The 18,259-nt window shown below is 36.6% G+C and overlaps 2 protein-coding genes across 3 annotated transcripts in view; one reads left to right on the plus strand and one right to left on the minus strand.

Annotated features, from left to right (window-relative positions):
• The window catches only part of LOC148950837 (methyltransferase-like protein 22), a 29,972-nt gene extending 27,142 nt beyond the window's left edge, over window positions 1–2,830 (minus strand). The window contains exon 1 of one of the 2 annotated variants that reach the window (XM_089090035.1): window positions 2,756–2,830. The gene's annotated coding sequence lies outside the window, so the exon portion shown is untranslated. Of the gene's footprint in view, window positions 1–2,743 lie in introns of both variants that reach the window. The other variant, XM_089090036.1, reaches the window with a different exon arrangement.
• On the plus strand, window positions 2,757–18,161 carry LOC148950838 (uncharacterized). Its single transcript, XM_089090037.1, is given in 4 exon segments — window positions 2,757–3,098; window positions 5,546–5,680; window positions 17,586–17,689; window positions 17,691–18,161. Coding segments are annotated over 4 exon segments (807 nt in total). The 5' UTR covers window positions 2,757–2,806; the 3' UTR covers window positions 17,967–18,161.
• The last annotated feature ends 98 nt before the right edge of the window (window positions 18,162–18,259 follow it).

An 18,259-nucleotide genomic window follows, 5' to 3' on the forward strand; every position in this document is an offset into this window, starting at 1 on the left:
AAGGAGCGACATTAAAACTTAAAACGAACAGAAATTATTCCGTATATGAAAGGGGCTGTCCCCTCCTCAACGCCTCGCTCTTTACGCTAAATTGAAAAAATATTTGTTAGGTCAAGGTCCATAGTTTTTTTTTTTTTTTTTTTTTTTTTTTTATTATTATTATTATTATTATTATTTATCTTTATTATTATTATTATTATTATTAAATGAATTGATGAGAGATTGATTGATTTCTTTTTTTTTTTTTGTTTTGTAGTGTTTTTATGTAATTTGCGTGTGTTGTTTTTTTAGTGTATGTACCCGCCCAGTCGCAAGTGCTTTTTGGTATCTTTCTTGGGGCGGGTATTGGCATATTTGTTAAATGTATTTTGATGTTAAATAAAATGAACTGGACTGAACTGAACTATTGTTTTAAAAAATAAAGTTGTGAGACAGAGTCAAACTTTAGCGTAAAGAGCGAGGCGTTGAGGAGGGGACAGCCCCTTTCATATACGGAATAATTTCTGTTCGTTTTAAGTTTTAATGTCACTCCTTACTTTCAGTTTAAAAAAGTTGTTTTTTTTTTATTTAATTTCTGATAGTTTTTTAGTTAATGCAGCTTTTATTTTGGCTCAACGTCATTGAATAAGTAAAAAAAATTTGCATAGAAATTTTACTTTTCTTTTGCTAAATGGATGTCTTTACAAATTAACTTACGTAACGAACTTCTATATTCGTATATTTTTCTTCTGGCAAAAAAAACAAAGTTGCAGATTTTTGCAGATATGAGCTTGAAACCTATGTAATAGGGTTTTCTGATACGCTGAATCTGACGGTGTGATTTTCATTAAAATTCTTTCATTTGTAGGGGATGTTTCCCCCCTCTTTAAAAAATCAGGTAAACTTTCTCAGGCTCGTAGCCTTTGATGAGTAATACTAAACTTAATAAAATTATATATTTAGAATCAGCATTATAAACACATTCTTTTGATACATTTATTGACATCAAAATTCTGTTTTTAAAAGTTTCGATTACTATTGAGCCGTATCGCTTGTTTTTTTATTGTTTTTTTATTACGTATATGTTATTACGTATATGAGGAGATTCTCCCCTTGGTCAATACCATGCTCTTTACGTTAAAAGTTTAAAAAAAATTCATTCCCAAACCCCTGAATAACAAAGGCCGTTTAATTAGAATAGATAGCTCTTTTTAAAGCACTAAAAAAAACTGTAGCGTAAAGAGCGAGGTATTGACTTGGGGGAGAACCCCCTCACATACGATATAATTTCTGTTCGTTTTAAGTTCTAATGTTGCTCCTTACTTTCAGTTGAAAGAACTTGTTTTTTTATTTAATTTCTGATCGTTTTTTAAATAATGCTTGGAAATCCGGCGCCCCTTTCACAGAAATATCCCTTCCCCCAAAGAAACATCCTCCACGGAAATATTCTCCAGAGTAACCCCTCCTCTAGCCCCCCCTCCAGAAAAAAATCCTTCCTGAAAATGTCTGTATACTTCCCAATAACCAATAAATAATGCTGGCAAGTCCGGCGCCCCCTTCATGGCAATGTCCCTTCCCCCATGAAAACTTCCTTCATGGACAGATCCTCCAACATAACCCCCGACCCACCCTTCCCTCCCACTACCAGAAAAAACCCCCCTGAAAACTTCTGTATGCTTCCCAATAACCAATAGTATATGTTAACATTGGGTAAAGTTCATAACTTTTAGCCCTCCCCCTGGGGACTTCGGGGGATTAAGTCATCCTAAAAGACATATTTATCATATTTTCGACCATGTTGAACAAAATGGCTATCTCAAAATTTTGATCGGGTGACTTTGGGAAAAAATAAGCGTGGGAGGGGCCTAGTTGCCCTTCAATTTTTTGGGTCACTTCAAAAGGCACTAGAACTTATAATTTCCGTTCTAATGAGACCTCTCGCGATTTTCTAGGACCATTGGGTTTATACGAACACCCCTGGGAAAAAGAAAAAAAAAACAAAAAACAAACAAATAAAACCGCATAATAAACCGTGATCTTTCTTCTGGCAAAAAATGGGATATTCCACATTTTTGTAGATAAGAGCTTGAAACCACTACAGTAGGGTTCTCTGATACGCTGAATATGATGGTGTGATTTTCATTAAGGTTCTATAACTTTTAGGGGGTCTTCCCCCTTTTTTTGAAAATCAGCCAAATTTTCTCAGGCGCGTAACTTTTGATGGGTAGCACTAAACTTGATGAAACTTATGAAATCAGAATTAAAATCTGATTCTTTTGATGTATCTATTGGTATCAAAATTCCGTTTTTTAGAGTTTCGGTTACCATTGAGCCGGGTCGCTCCTTACTTACAAATTTAGTCTGGTATTTATAATTAACAAAATAATAATATAAGGAACAAAATAACAATCTGTGAAAATCGAACTTTGTTATTAGCTGTTAAAGTTGTTGCGTTATTTAGAGTAGGCGGGATATGAGCATAAAATAAATTCAGAAACCTCAACTCCTGTACGCTATTCTGTATAACGTTTTACGTTATTAGCGTTCTGCAAATTTTGTTTCAGAAACCTCCCTAGTGCTAATTTCATGTACTTTTCAGCTTTAGGATTCAGAGCCATCTAAGACTTAGTTTTGCAAAAGAAATCAGTTGCAAGATTACAATTACACAATTTTTTAGATATGCTATTACAGTTGGTCCGAACCTCAATGGGGTAGAACTAGCTTAGTTAAAACATAATTTTATGATCATATATCGGAACCATACGTTTAAAAATACCTTCTAGTGAATCAATATTCAACCAATTTCACTAAATTCAAAATTAGCTAGATGGCGGAGGAGGAAACATCTGTGCCTAGTGAGTATTTCCATGGGACTAGACATTCCACGAAACGCTCTCGACAACCGGAGGATAAGTTGGTAATGCAAACATTAAAAAAGAAGATAGAAGCTAATATGCCCCTTTCAATACCCATGACGGAGGGTGTTCGAGTTGGTTCAGATTTTTTTAGTTATGATAGCATAGAACTTGCAAATCGGCTTTTGGGGAGTTACCTCGTACGCAAATTTGAAGATGGGACCGTCATTAAAGGAATAATAGTTGAAACTGAAGCTTATCCAGGTATTTCCTTTTTAATGGTGACCTTTTCTATAAGTTTTCTTTCTTATTTAAGGGCTTAATGTCAAGCAAAAAGTCCCGAAAATATTATTATGTCGTATATAATTCTTGTTGGTAATGCTGCAATTAGGATTTTGGATCTGTTTGTAAAATTTTAGAAACGATTAAGCTGCAGGAAATCTTATAAAAATAGGATTTTGCCACTCCCCCCTCCCCCTTCTTGTCTTCCATCTTGCTTCAAATCAGAAGCTGTTAATGATTTTTTAGCTGTCTGCTAATACTAGAGGTACTTTAGTTTATGAATAATGTTAATTTAGCTTTATCCCTAACTTTCTGTGGTGTTGCATGTGTTTATACTCTTTAAATTACCAAATTAATATTCAATTTTGAAAAACCTTCTTTAAGGCGATAAAGTGAAAATTATGACCAATTCAATAAAAACTCACGAACATACATTTTGTTGCTAATTCATCAACCATTCTATGGCATCATCAGCTCGAGTGTAGTTTGTATTTCTATTCTTTAAAATTAATTAATTGATATTTACTTTAAAAGAATTTTCGAAGGCGATAAAGTGAAAATTTTGACTAATTTGATAAAAACCCACGAATATATATTGTTTTGTTGTTAATTCATAAACCATCCTGTGACATAAACAGCTCAAAATTTATGGGATTTTGGCCCCCTGATATTCCCCTCTTGTTTCTAACGTAATTGCTTTGTTTCTTTCTTTAGTCGACACTTAATTTTTTTCTGATTTTTTTAAGTTCATTTTTTTTGCTCAGCTGTTGCCAACTAGTTTGTTTTCAGCATTGTTTTTGCGTATATTAAATAATAAAAAAATAAGTTTTTCAACTGAAAGTAAGGAGCAACATTAAAACTCAAAACGAACAAAATTATTCCATATATGAAGGGGTTGCCGTCTCCTCAATACCTTGCTCTTCACGCTGAAGTTTTAGCACTTTTAAAAAGGTTCCTATTCTAATTAACGGCCCTTGTGTTTCAAGAGTCGTTCCTAAGAAAATGGGACAAACTGTCAAACTTTAGTGTAAAGAGTAAAGTATTGAGAAGGGAACAACCCCTTCATATATGGAATGATTTCTGTTCGTTTTGAGTTGTAATGTTGCTCCTTACTTTCAGTTGAAAAACTTATTTTTTATATTTAATTTCTGATGGTTTTTCAAAGAATGCCGGTAAATCTGGCTCCATGAAAAATTCCCTCCTCTCAAGGGAGACTCCTCCTCGGAAAGTTCCTCCCAGTTAAAATATACCCCCCCCCCGTAAAATTTCTTCCAGACGATTCCATCCTCGCTGAAAATTCTCTCCCCCCCCCCTCTGTACAATTTCTTGCAGAATTTTCAGCTTAAAAATTTTTTAGCATACTTTCATTTGAAAAAGACTTGAAAGTTCTGATCGTTTTTTCTATCACTCCAGAAATCCGCCCTTCCATGGAAATTATTTCCTGGAAATCCAAACACACAGAAAATTTCCCTCGGATAATTCCCGTGGAACATCTTCACATGCGAAAGTGAATAGGCAAAGACAAAGTAAGACAAATAAAAATAATTTCGTATAGGAATTCTATCAAATCTTGCCAGTGTAAAATTTACCCTGGAAAGTTCACCGCCGGAAATTTCCTTCCACACGGAAAATTATCCCCATGGAAACTCATCCCAAGCATAAAATCCCCCCTATCCGCGAAAAATGTCTGCATACTTCCCAATATCAAATACTATACGTAAACAATGGTTTATAACTAAAAGATCTATCCCCTGAGGGGGGGCGGTCATGCTATATCGAAAAACATAATTTCTTGGGCTTTTCAACTATGTTGAACAAAATTACCATCTCAAAATTTTGATCGGACATTTTTTGGGGAAAAGGGGCGTGGTAGGGTGGCTAGTTGCCCTCCTATATTTTTGGTCACCAAAAAAGGGCACTAGAAATTTTAATTTCCGTTCAAATGAGCCCTCTCCTGATGTTTTAGGACCATTGGTTCGGTATGATCACCCCTGGGGAAAAGAAAAAAAAATAAATACGCATCCGTGATCTTTCTTCTGACAGAAAATACAAAATTCCACATTTTTGTAGATAGGAGCTTGAAACCTATAGAGTAGGGTCTCTGATACGATGAATCGGATTCTGTGATTTTCATTAAGATTCATTGAGTTTTTAGGGGGTGTTTCCCCCCTTTTTCGAAAATTATGCTAATTTTCTCAGACTCATAGCCTTTTATGGGTAACACGAAGGTTAATAAATCTTATATATTTGAAATCGGCATAATAAGCCCATTCTTTTGATATGTTTATTGATATCAAAATTCCATTTTTTAGGGTTTTGGTTAGTATTGAGCCGTGTTGCTTCTTACTTACAGTTCGTTACCACAAACTGTTTGATGGTTTTTTTTTCAACTGAGGATTGCTTTCTATAACTGATTATCTCGTGTCTAGGCACTACTGATGTAGCTTCACACACATACAATGGGAAAAGGACTAAAAGAAATGACGCTATGTATATGTCCCAGGGAACCTCTTATGTCTACTTCACGTATGGAATGTATTACTGTTTTAACGTGGTGGCAAAAGGTATTTAGACTTTATTATTATTATTACAAATCGGTGAAACAAGACGTTTATCTCACAAGATTTTTATCACAAGCCTCAAAGGGCTGAATTCGAATTTGGAGGTAAAAAAAATTAATATTGAGGAAAAAATTTCAAATGAAATAGGTCAGAAAATTAAAGAACAGGTAAAACTAATTAAAATACATTATAAAACGTATATTTTTAATATAACAGATCATTAAAACATAAGAAAAGAAAGAAATTGAGCGAATATACAAAACATAGGTGACACCTGGACAAGTAATAAAAAAAGAAAAACTATCGGTATGTTTTTTTAATATTTTCGGTAATGTAGGGGATAAAAAGTTTTTTCTTATCTCGAGGTGACGCTGTGAGTGGGGACCAAGATAGAAAAAGGTCCAGAAACAACCCGAGGTGGACGGAATCAGGGTAGGGATTTTCAAATGGGGAAAATATCTTCCGTATGAGGGTTTCTTATTTCATTTCATGAAAAAATGGAGGCACAACATAAATCTCCTGCACTCAAGCGTTATCAATCTAGCTTTCTTTAGAAGAAAAGAATATATAACCTTACCGTCTTTGAAAATTATTTCAAGGGCTCGTTTTTGGGTGGATTCGATTTTGTCTGGTTCTTCCTGGGAGATGCCAGGGTGCCAAACTGGACGAGCATGTTCAAGATGCAGACGTGCAAAAGAAGTGTAAATCGTTAAAGAATGGGTAGGGGCTGCCAAATTTAACTAGAACCTTAAGGAGGGAGATAGGTGTATTTCCTCTATGGATGGTATTAATTTAAAAAAAATTTCCACAAAATAAGTTTTTCAAAGAAAAGTAGAGAACTCCATTAAACTAAAAAGCAACAAAAATAAAATCAAATAATCTACCAAGCGTGAAACTACCACAAATCAGCATCTATAAATAAATGAAACCCAAAACAAACAGAAATTACAATAATTAACCGAGTCAAACTCAAAACTAGCAGAAATTAGCATAAGTTGGGTGCAAAACCTCTATGCCTCTATGCCCAAGGTCAGAACAAAATTTGCACTTTACTGAAAAAATACAAATGAATGTGCATTGTCAGTTTAATATACATATACTGATATTTAGTAATAAAAATGTTAAAATTATTTGATTTATTAAAGTTATAAAAGTAAAAACATTTATATTTTTTTCAGTAAAGTGCAAATTTTGTTCTGGCCTCAGGAAGGCATAAGGGCTTTGCGCCCAACTTATGTTAATTTCTACTCGTTTTGAGTTTGGCTCGGTTATTTATTGTAATTTCTATTGGTTTTTGGTTTCATTTATTTGTCGATGCTGATTTGGGGTAGTTTCACGCTTGGTAGATTATTTGATTTTATTTTTGCTCATTCTTTGTTTAATGGAGTTCTTTACTTTTCTTTGAAAACTTATTTTGTGGAAAAAGTTTTTTAAATTAATTTCTGTTCGTTTTATATTGACAGAGTCTTTTCAGGGAAAAAGAAAACAATACTTTTATTATTATTTAATACGTTAATTTTACGCTCGTTTTGAGTTTGACTCAGTTATTTATTGTAATTTCTGTTCATTTTGGGTTTCATTTATTTATCAATGCTGATTTGTGGTATTTTCATGCTTGGTAGATTATTTGATTTTATTTTTGCTCATTTTTGGTTTTCTGGAGTTCTTTACTTTTCTTTGAAACACTTATTTGGTGGAAGAAATTTTTCTAATTAATTTCTGTTTGTTTTATATTGACATAATCTTTTCAGGGAAAAAGAAAATAACTCTTTAAACCTTTTTGTTTTTTTAAGACTTTATAGTTTGGCCTGCTATTTGTATGCTGGAGAAAAATTTTCAGCAATTCTTAACAACATACACTCTTTTAAAAATCTGGACACAAATAGTACTGTTTAATTTAGTTTCATACCTCCTCTAGTTGACCTGAAATGGAAAACTTGATACCATTCGCAAAAAAATCTGTTTCCTTTCTTTGATAGCTTGGATAAACTTCCGCTATTTTGATTCGGTTAAATTTTAAGAGCAGAAATGGGAGGGTTGGCGTGGGAGGGTGGGAGTGGAAGGGGGATTAGTTGCCCTCAAATCACTTTCAACTAATAAAAGAGCATCAGCCTTTTCTATTTTCAACCGAATGAGCCCTTTTCGAGGCTCCCACGACAACTCCCTTAATACAAGATGTCCTGATCTAAACAACAACAACAACAAAAAATAATACATACTATCCACATCAATCTTTGCTATAAAAACGTCGAGTCTTCCCATAAATTTTAACTACTAAAAAGGCCACTGGGTCTTTCAATTTCAAATCGAATGCGCCCTTTCTGAGACGAACGATCTTTCGATGAGCGCCTTATATGCCCCAATGGTATAAATTACAACCCTTACCCGAAGGGCTGTTTCGGTTGTTGTCATCCTCTAAGACCGAATTTCCAGAACTTTAAAACTACGTTAAACAACATGGCTATCTCAAAATTTTGATTGGATGTGTTTGGGGAAATGGTGGGCGTGAGAGGGGTGTTAGTCGCCTTCCAATCATTTTCGACTATTAAACTGGGCACAAGCCACTCCAATTTCCAATTGAATGAGCGCTTTTTGAAGTTTCTACGACAACTTCTTCGATACGAAGTGCCCGGCTCTAAAGGAAAAAAATAATAAATAATACATTGTGCCAACATCATTCTTATATGCCCCCAGGGCATAACTTAAAACCCTTGCCCTGAGGGTTGTGGGGGAGTATCCTCCTCTTTTCTTAGTCCTCGTTAATTGTCTCGTTCTCGAGTGTCCCAGTTCTTTATTTAGGCAGCGCGATCCTGCTGCCCATGATTTATATAACAAATTTCTATATAAACCTTATATGCCCCCAGGGCATAACTTACAACCCTTGCACTGAGGGCTCTGAGGGGGTTATCATCCTAAAAGACCTAATTTCCAGAACGTTCAACTACGTTGAACGAAATGGATATCTCAAAATTTTGATTGGATGTGTTTGGGAGAATGATGGTCGTGGGGGGGGCGCCCGAGGTGCCCTCCTATACCTGTTAAATGTTGAAAAGGGCACTAGAACTCTCAATTTCCAATCGAATGAGCCTCTTTTGAAGTTCCTACAAGGACCCCTTCCATATGAAGTGCCCAGCTCTAAAGGAAAGAAAAAAATAATAAACAGTACATTGTGCCCCTTGTGCCCTGTATTTGTTATTTCGCCATTTTCTTATATTTGCTTATGGCCGACACATAGAGCCCTGCTCTCCGTCGACCAGTTTAGAAATTTATTTGTCATGTGTTTTTTCAATAAAAGATCTTGTCTTGTCTTGTCTTGTACCAACATCGTTCTTATATGCCCTCAGGGCATAACTTAAAACGTTTGCCCCGAGGGTTTTGGGGGAGTGTCCTTCTCAAAAACATATTTTCTATCTGGAAATCAACTACGCTGAACAAAATGGTTATCTCAAAATTTTTATTGGATGTGTTAGGGGAAATGATGGGCGTGGGGGGGGGCTAGTTGCCCTCCAATCATTTTCGACTATTAAAAAGGGCGCTAGCCCTTTGAATTTCCTGTCGAGTGATCCTTTTTTGAAGTTTCTACGACAACGCCTTCCATAAAAAAACCTTATATACCCCCAGGGCATAACTTAAAACCCTTACCCTGAGGGTTGTGGGGGAGTATCCTCGTCAAAAATAAATTTTTCTATCTGAAAATCAACTACGTTGAATAAAATGGCTATCTCAAAATTTTTGATGGATGTGTTTGGGGGAGAGATAGGCGTGGGGGGGGCTAGTTGCCCTCCAATCACTTTCGACTATTAAAAAGGGTACTACCCTTCGAATTTCCAATCGAATGAGCTTGTTTTGAAGTTTCTACGACAACTCCTTCTATAAAATCCTTATATGCCCCCAGGGCATAACTTAAAACCCTTGCCCTGAGGGTTGTGGGGAGTGTCCTGTTAAAAAACGTATTTTAAATCAGAATATCAACTACGCTGAACAAAATAAAAGCCTCAAAATTTTGATTGGATGTATTTAGGGGAATAATAGGCGTGGAAGGGCTAGTTTTACTCCAAACCCTTTTGATTTTTAAAAAGGGCACTCGAACTCTCAATTTTAAATGGAATCAGCCCCTTTTGAAGTTTCTGCGACGACCCCTTCCATATGAAGCGCCCAGCTCTAAAGGAAAAAAAATAATACATAGTAGCCTACTTTGCGCCAACATTGTTCTTATATGCCCTCAGGGCATAACTTAAAACCCTTGCCCGGAGGGTTGTGGGAGAGTGCCCTCCTCAAAAACACATTTACTATCTGTAAATCAACTTCGTTGAACAAAATGGCTCTCTCAAAATTTTTATTGGATGTGTTTGGGGGAATGATGGGCGTTGGGGGGCTAGTTGCCCTCGAGTCACTTTCAAATATTAAAAAGGGTACTAGCCCTTCGAATTTCCAATCGAATTAGCCTGTGTAGAAGTTTCTACGACAACGCCTTCTATAAAGTCCTTATATGCCCCCAGGGCATAAATTAAAACCTTTGCCCTGAGGGTTTTGGGGGAGTGTCCTCCTCAAAAACATATTTTCTATCTGGAAATCAATTACACTGAACAAAATGGCTATCTCGAAATTTTGATTGGATGTGTTTAAGGGAATGATGGGCGTGGGAGGGGGCTAGCTGACCTCCAATCACTTTCGACTATTAAAAAGGGCACTAGAACTCTCAATTTTCAAGCGAATGAGCCCCTTTTGAAGTTTCTACGACAACTCCTTCCATATGAAGTGCCCTGCTCTGCGGGAAAAAATAATATATACTACATTGTGCCAACATCGTTCTTATATTCCCTCAGGGCATAACTTAAAACCCTTGCTCTGAGGGTTGTGAGAGAGTGTCCTCCTCAAAAACATACTTTCTATCTGGAAATCAACTACGCTGAATAAAATTGCTATCTCGAAATTTTGATTGTATGTGTTTGGTGGAATGATGGGCTGGGGGGGCTAGTTGCCCTAATATCAGTTTCGACTATCTAAAAGGGCACTAGCCACTCAAATTTCCAATCGAATGAGCCCTTTTCTAAGTTTCTACGACAACTCCTTCGATACGAAGTGCCCGACTGAAGAAGAAGAAAAAAAAACACATTGTGCCCACATCGTTCTTTACTATTGGTATTATCATGGATTTAGAAGGATTTACTCTCTTTTCTGAGTCCGTAGCATTATGTGCAATTTCGTTGAGGATGCTCATTGGGTTGTTCATTAGATTTCTGTAGTTGGTTTTGACAACCGTTAGTTCATTGACAAATTCTCATCTGTCAGGAAATTCCTTAGAATCGTCTAATGATTCAAATGATTGTTTTAAACCACATCTTCTACATTCTCCATTGTTATTTGCCACAAGTTAACTGCTTTATATCAAGTCCAGAAAGCGTGGCGCTCCAAGAAGTGCCTTACGATTGATCTTGCAGGTTTGGTATGCTGCTCATATTTACATAATTCAGGAAGATCTGCGCATATTACATCAGAAAGAAAACTTAGTGCTGAGAAAAAAAATTAGTGCTGTGTTAGCATATTGAACAAAAATAATTACCACAAATGATATCATCTTTAACAGCTTATATGTAATTGTCGCCTAAAAAAACGTTAAATGCGATTTTTGTGTGTGTTTTGAATGTGTATTTAACATTTTTTTATTTTCGATTTCCGTACTTCAATGTTAGGCTTATTATTAAGAGGAAAAAACCCTAGAATAGAAAGTGGGGGGGGGGGAGAATAGAAAGTCAACTGCTAGATGTTTAGGCTAAATTTTTTGTTTCGTGTTGGAGCTCTTATTTTACAATTTTTAGCGTCATAAACCTAAAAAATATGGACTTAAAACGAATTATAAACGATTTTTAATTTGGCTTTTAGAAAGTTGTGTTGATGAAGAGCTTTAGGAAGGTTGCCTGTATGGGTGGGCAGTTGTGAAGTGGGAGGTCAGCTGGAGGTTGATTGGGCACAAGAGCCCTCCATATAGACTGTGATTACTTCGACCAAAATCACTGAACGATCCTGATTCCAACTAGGCACAATATGCACCTTTTTCTTCTGTTTTTATATTGGCAGCCTTTGTCTTAAAATGGCCAATTTATATATATTGAGGCCTTTACCTTTGGCGATTCGTGTATAAGGTTGCCTTCATCTACATTGCAACTTTTGACCACTTTTATTGAACTCTAAACATTTTCACCGATGTCATATTAGACTGTAGGGGTTGTCGGAGGAGTACAAAGGACTTTGATAGAAAGACCAGAAGCCATGGGTGTAGGGAAGGGGGGCAGGGGAGGGCAGCTGCCACCTCTCCCCCCCCTATAACTTCAAATTTACACTAGATATTAACGACAACTTTTTTGTGTGTTGGAATTTTTCTATTTGATGTTACCTGGTAGATGGTTGAGAAAGCTGGAAATAAACAGAATTTTCCAAATATCGTTTCCGATATCAATATTTACGTTTCGATATTCAATATTGATTTTTGATCCGATATATAGAAAGGAGCCTGGCCCACGATTGCCAGGTTTTGACTTTTTTATTTCTCCAGGAATTGATTCAAGCGATAAGAAGTTGCTGAAAATGCCAAGGCACTCATTCAATACCATCCTTGAAAATACAAGTATAAATACTACACCACTTTTCCACCTGCATGCCTGTATCTAAATTGTCAAAAGTGCCGAATCTGGGCCACCCCGGTACTGGTTCGGCCGTCTCTGCCTTAAGTTTGCCCACCTGACAAAAGAAACAGAAAATTTTCCAGGGGAAAATTAAAACTTGTTTTTCGGATATAAAATTAAGAAAGACTATAAGAAATCAGTATAAAAAACTACAAAATCTGTCTCAGTAAGGTTTAAAAAACTAAAGAGTATATATTTCAAATTATAAATTGACTGATCAACACCAAAAGTAAGTTGTTCCGCTAATCTTGGTGTTCCAATTGTCAGTGGTTGCAGTTTCATTTCAACTTCTGTCTTTAAGATACTATCCGTCTCGTCAGTTGGCCCAAAGTCTCTTGGTCCAGTCTCCTTCAGAAAGCGGACCTTGAATTCTTCAGTTGCTACTTTTTTGATGATGATAATATAGCGAACAGGATTGCATTTATTGCTCTTCAGCTCAACCAGAATGTAACCACCAGCCTTGACTTTCTCAGTGTCAAATTGGAAGTGGCTGGTAGGGGGCTCGTCTTCAACGTACACACTGCATTCTGAAGAGTTGTTGTATACAGGATCATCTACGTCAGAATCGTCTCTCCAACTGCAACTCATGTTACTGTTTTTTAGCCTTTTCACTTCTCTGACTTTGTTCCTTTCCCGGACTTTTCAGGACTTTATTGGTCTTTCTTGTCAGATTCAGCTTTTATCCCAGCAGTAATGTGTTCTTTCAAAGGGGTGTCACTGAGCACTTGTGACTTTCTCATATTTTTTCCTGTTGATTTTTTGTGTTGAGCCTTTTGGATAGGAGTATGCACGGACCATCTCTTTTAACGAATCATCTGCTGACCTTTGCTTCTCATTTAGAGACAGAACCTGTGCTGCGTTTGTTTCGGGGTCTATGTTAACGAAGAAGTCCAACTGTCGCACAGGACTTGCGCTGAGCATAGAAACTTCCCTGGTAAGTTCTTCACTAGATGTAGTAAGCATTCTGTCTAAGACATATGACGAGAGGAACTCATAATCATCGAAGGCATCTCTGTTGGTGGGATATACCCCGCTTGCTCTGATTCCACTGATTATATTCTCGGGAGTGAAAGCCTTTGGATATGATTTTCCCAGCAGCTAAGCAATGTTATACACTGATATAGATTTATATTTATGAGCAGTCATGAAACTTGCGGCTTCCTGGTTTTAGTAGGCCTTGAGGTGCCCCATGAATATCCTTTCTAGAGGCTGTACTTTCTGAGTAGTGTGGAGAGGGACAGTTAAAAGTGCAACGCCATTATTTTTGGCTAAATCAAGCAATTCAACGGTGTATCGGCTGATCTGGTCGTTTGTTTTCAGAAGTACCGGTAACTGTTTGGAGGATTTGACTTGAATGATAAAAGCTGCAAGTAAAGAGAAGAATGAAAGGCAGACATCCAGCCAGAAGTATTTTCTGAGCCGATCATGATGGTTCCTGGTAAAGCTTCCTTGAGTAAAATTTCTTGGAACTGTTTTCCTGGGGAAATAAGTACAGGGAGGACTGTGTTCCCAGTGCATTAGCAACACCAGTACAAATTGTGGTCAACTGACCTCTTTCGGCTGACGTGACCTTCTCTACTTGCTTTTGGCCTCGCTGTGCAATGATCTTACCAGGCTTGTGGATGTTTTCATGTCGGATTCGTCAACGTTCCAAATGAATATCTTGCCGTCTGAACATGTGTTTATCATGACCTCGCTCCAGGGTGTTAAAGGAAGCTCCTACACTGTGACGGTTGAAAGCAGTTGCCCATCATAAGCTTGTACCTTCTGGCGTTCTTACTGATAGAGTTTTAAGGCGATCCATGAAACCAGGGTACCAATGCTTACCTGCAATTCCTCCACTGTCTTCCCTACCTTTGCATTTCTTGTTATCCGGTACTTTTATACTCTTAATAATGGCATAAGTATATGCAAATTTACGCGCTTCTAGGGGAGTACAGTCGAAATGCATATCAACTATCGTTTTCAAGTAAGTTTTTAGTCCTTTTTCTTGTTCCTCTGTAAATATTTATCATGTGTTGTAACAGGGTGTAAAGAAACTCACGTCCAGACTTTGTAGAGGGATATTCAGCTTCTCAAATTTTGTTTCATGTAGTATTGCAGCGTTACTCTAGGGACACCCATGGCATTTCCGGAGCATCCGACTGACTTTTTGTCGACTAAGAAATAAAAAACTGTTGTTTTATTTTCTTTTTTGTTCTGGATCCCAGCCACCTTTCTATCTTTTCTCTTCTGTTTTACTTTTAAGCATTTTATCTTGAATGAAATTTAACAGGAAAAAATATAATTTCTGTTCACCTACTGGTCTGACAGAGTTAAACAACGTCAGAATTAATCAAGTTTCGGGTTTTCATCTTACCTTTAATCTTTAAATATACTATTTACACAGCTTATACAAATATAGCACACTCTTGGACACCTTGGTACGGCATGCCGAACCTACCCCGGGTATTGTGGCCGAACGTTGGGGTTCGCCATCCCGCGGGATGAAAAAAATGCTAATTGGAAACCGGTGAAGATGGCACATCTCGGAAGCTGCCAAAAGACAGGCAAATAATAGGAGAATACAACGCGAGTTTACGGTTTTCTAGTGTTCATAATTAGGCGTAGGCCTTCAGGTAAAAATTGAACAACATTCCAAGTTTAATCACCATAAAACGTGATCCAATCTGATATTTTTGGTAAAAGTATTAATCAAGGCCAAACATTTTAAAACCATACACTGCCATCTGTCAGAGCTTTTATAATCCACCCGAAGTCCCCATATATTTTTATATTGAGATTATATGCTTTGGCTAAACGTGGGTCGGTCTCCCCTATGCCAATATTAATATTTATTTTTAACCAACTGTAAAATTTTGAATTGAGATCTTAGAACAAGAAGCTGTTATCCAACCGTAATATGATTTGTATCAAAGGTAATGATAAATAAGAATAAACCAAATTTTTCTCTTTTTTCCAATAAGCACCTCTCTAAAATATATCATAGGATCCGATCAGGCTCAAATGGGCTAAATTTTCAGGTGTTTTAGTGTCAGTTTTCTAATTCAACTTGCTCAATTCTCTCATCCCCTCTTTGCACACATTACAATACAAAAAATGGAACAGTTGACCGTTGCCTATTTGAATGTAATATGCTGACATCTGCACAGCATACCCTGCAGAGTAAACTGCTAAAGTGCTTTAAAGACTACAAAATCTCACTATCAGCAAAGAGTCTAGCTGAGCATACCTGTAATATACCTAACCTAACCTATGATTAAACAACATTAATCAGGGCTCAAGAAACTTACACAACCACATATACCTCAAACAACAAGGAAAATTAATTTTTTGTCTGAGTAGCAATGATATTCCCTATTTTGATCGATTGACTAGGCTGCACTTGGCATCAGATTAAAACTTGCATCATAATCTCATGTTCAGCAAAGAGTCTAGCTGACCATACCTGTCACAGAGCATGGAACTCAATATATCCTCCGAAATTTCAACTCCTAGAATCAAAAGATTTACTGCAAGATATCTATTCAGATTCAAAATAAAGAAGGAACGATCAATTGCAGTAGCTCGTTTCAACTCACAGAGTGAGTCAAAAGGAAAAGGATTGAATAGTCTTGACTGAAAAGCCCACGTTTGCTGTAACAGAAGAATGTGTCAAATTGCTTTTATGGTGTTTATGTTTCCTGGAAATTAGAAGTAGGATAGTGGGTCTATTATATTATAGTATTGCGGGAAAAGTAGAACATGGAAAATGCTAAAGGCCGAGTTTTGGCTGTCCCCCTCTAGACAAGATGCTGTCTACGCCCATGCCAGAAGCCCTAGTATGATAATAGTATTCCATTGAAAAGCTGCCGAAACTACTGCTGTGCTGTGGGTTTTTTTTTCGTCCTTTATTTACTATAATTTAATTTATCTTTTTTACCTACTCTTAAGGAAGTAACGAGTTCTAGAACTGGATTTAATGAATATACTTTTGGATTTCTTTTAACGTTGGAGTAGGATTCCGTACAAGAACAACCGTACCCGCCTGGTAAGTAACAGATTGAAAAGCTCTTTTTGCTCCAACTATCAAAGCATTGACAATTTCGTAATACAAAATATCAATATCTATTTTATCCATTAGGCTACATCATCAGATTTCTTTGGAATTATTTTAGACAAAAAGAAAAGATAGTTGAATCCTCTATTATTATCTCATTCAATATTAAGTAGGGTACAGTTTTTTTAAACGATGAAAAAAACTTTTTTTTGAACAAAAGAAAACAATGTAAACACTCAATGCGCATCATTATGACTGCAAAGCCTTTTTTACAGCATATTATCTCCAACTTTAGTAATTTTAAACAGGTAACACCGTGCGTTGGTGTCACTTTTCTTTGTTAGCTTCATCCGGTTGCTAAGGGGCAGAGAAACCAAAAGAAAGTGAAAATATATAAGCTATCATTTAAATATTTGGCTTTTTTTTGCTGTCTGTTATTCTGGAGTTAGTCCCTTAAGATGGTGCCTCAAAAATCATTTTGCGAGCCATAGCGCGGCTGTCTGCCTCAAAGACAAATGATACATTAGAGAATTCTCCTAGAGGACTAGCTCTCATGAAAATATGTGAAGAATATTCGGTTTGAAGGTGAAATTTGACAGGAAAGATAGTGAGACTTCACTTCCTTTTTGTCGGTGAGTTTGTCAATCAAAGTGGATAACACCACCGGGAACTCCCAAAGTGGCTAAATTAATCAAATGATTATTCTATAGAACAAATTTTTACCGTTTTCCGAGAAGGAATGCTAGAAAATTTTTATGGACTCCCCTTTCCTAAGTTCAAAAAGAAAATTCTGCATCGTTTAATCGGAAAAACAAATTTCAAGCTTCCTGATGATGTAGGTTCCATTAAAACCAAATATCCCTACTTCGGGCACAAAACAGGGGAAGTTAAACGATTTTTCTAGGATTTACGGGAAAGCAGGGGTCTTCTTTTAGTTTTCTGTCGTTTATTCAGATCTGTCCTCTGATCTCTACAAGCTATGGCAAGAGCTACCAATAAATTCTAAATAATTTGGCCACACAAACTAAAAAAGTTTATAATATACGAGACAAGTGGTTTTTTCGAGACAAGGTGTTTCATCACCCTAACGAGTTAGTTCAAAAATTTAGGTTTTAATTGTTGGGTTTTGACTCAACTTGAAAGGCAAGAACATTGGCCGTTTATTTATATATATTTTTTATTTCAGTCCCCGGAAGTGCAGTTTTAATTCGAGCCGTTCATCCCACTCATGGAGAAGAAAGAATGGTTATAAACAGGGCTAGTAAGCGAAAGGCTGCTTTGACAAGACCTTTTCAAATCTCATGAACTTTGTAGTGGTCCATCTAAGCTGTGCATAGCTTTTGGCATTGATAAGCTACAGTTTAACGAGCAGAACCTTATTGGGAACAATTTTCTTTGGATAGAACAAGGTCAAAATATTCCACCGGATCAGATTGTTACCTCTACTCGGATCGGAATATCCGGTGCCGGCAGGGAATCTGCTTCGAAATTATTAAGGTTTTACGTATTGAGCAACCCCAGTGTGAGTGTCCGTGAGAAAGCAGCTGAATTAGCCAAGGCAAAATAAATTCAAGATTCTTTGGTATTATTTATAAAGACATACCCTGGGGTCAGGGGAAGATGTACTGACCGCCCCGCCGGTAAGTTGAAAAATAAACAAATATAGTCACTTTTGATTACAGTATGGCAAAAAAGACCATTCCCCCCTCAAAATATGCTGAACCCCTCCTGAAATGAAAATATTACTATATAACTCATTATTAAGCTGAAATATAGGCGTTCATAGAATTTATTTTGTCTAAGAAGTAAGTCTTAACTTTTTCTCCGTTTCAAATAAATTTTTATCAGAAATTTTATGAT

This window comes from Artemia sp. Qi Xiang Cuo, chromosome 6 (genome assembly GCF_049724085.1).
Source record: "Artemia sp. Qi Xiang Cuo chromosome 6, ASM4972408v1, whole genome shotgun sequence".
Classification (NCBI taxonomy): Eukaryota; Metazoa; Arthropoda; class Branchiopoda; order Anostraca; family Artemiidae; genus Artemia; species Artemia sp. Qi Xiang Cuo.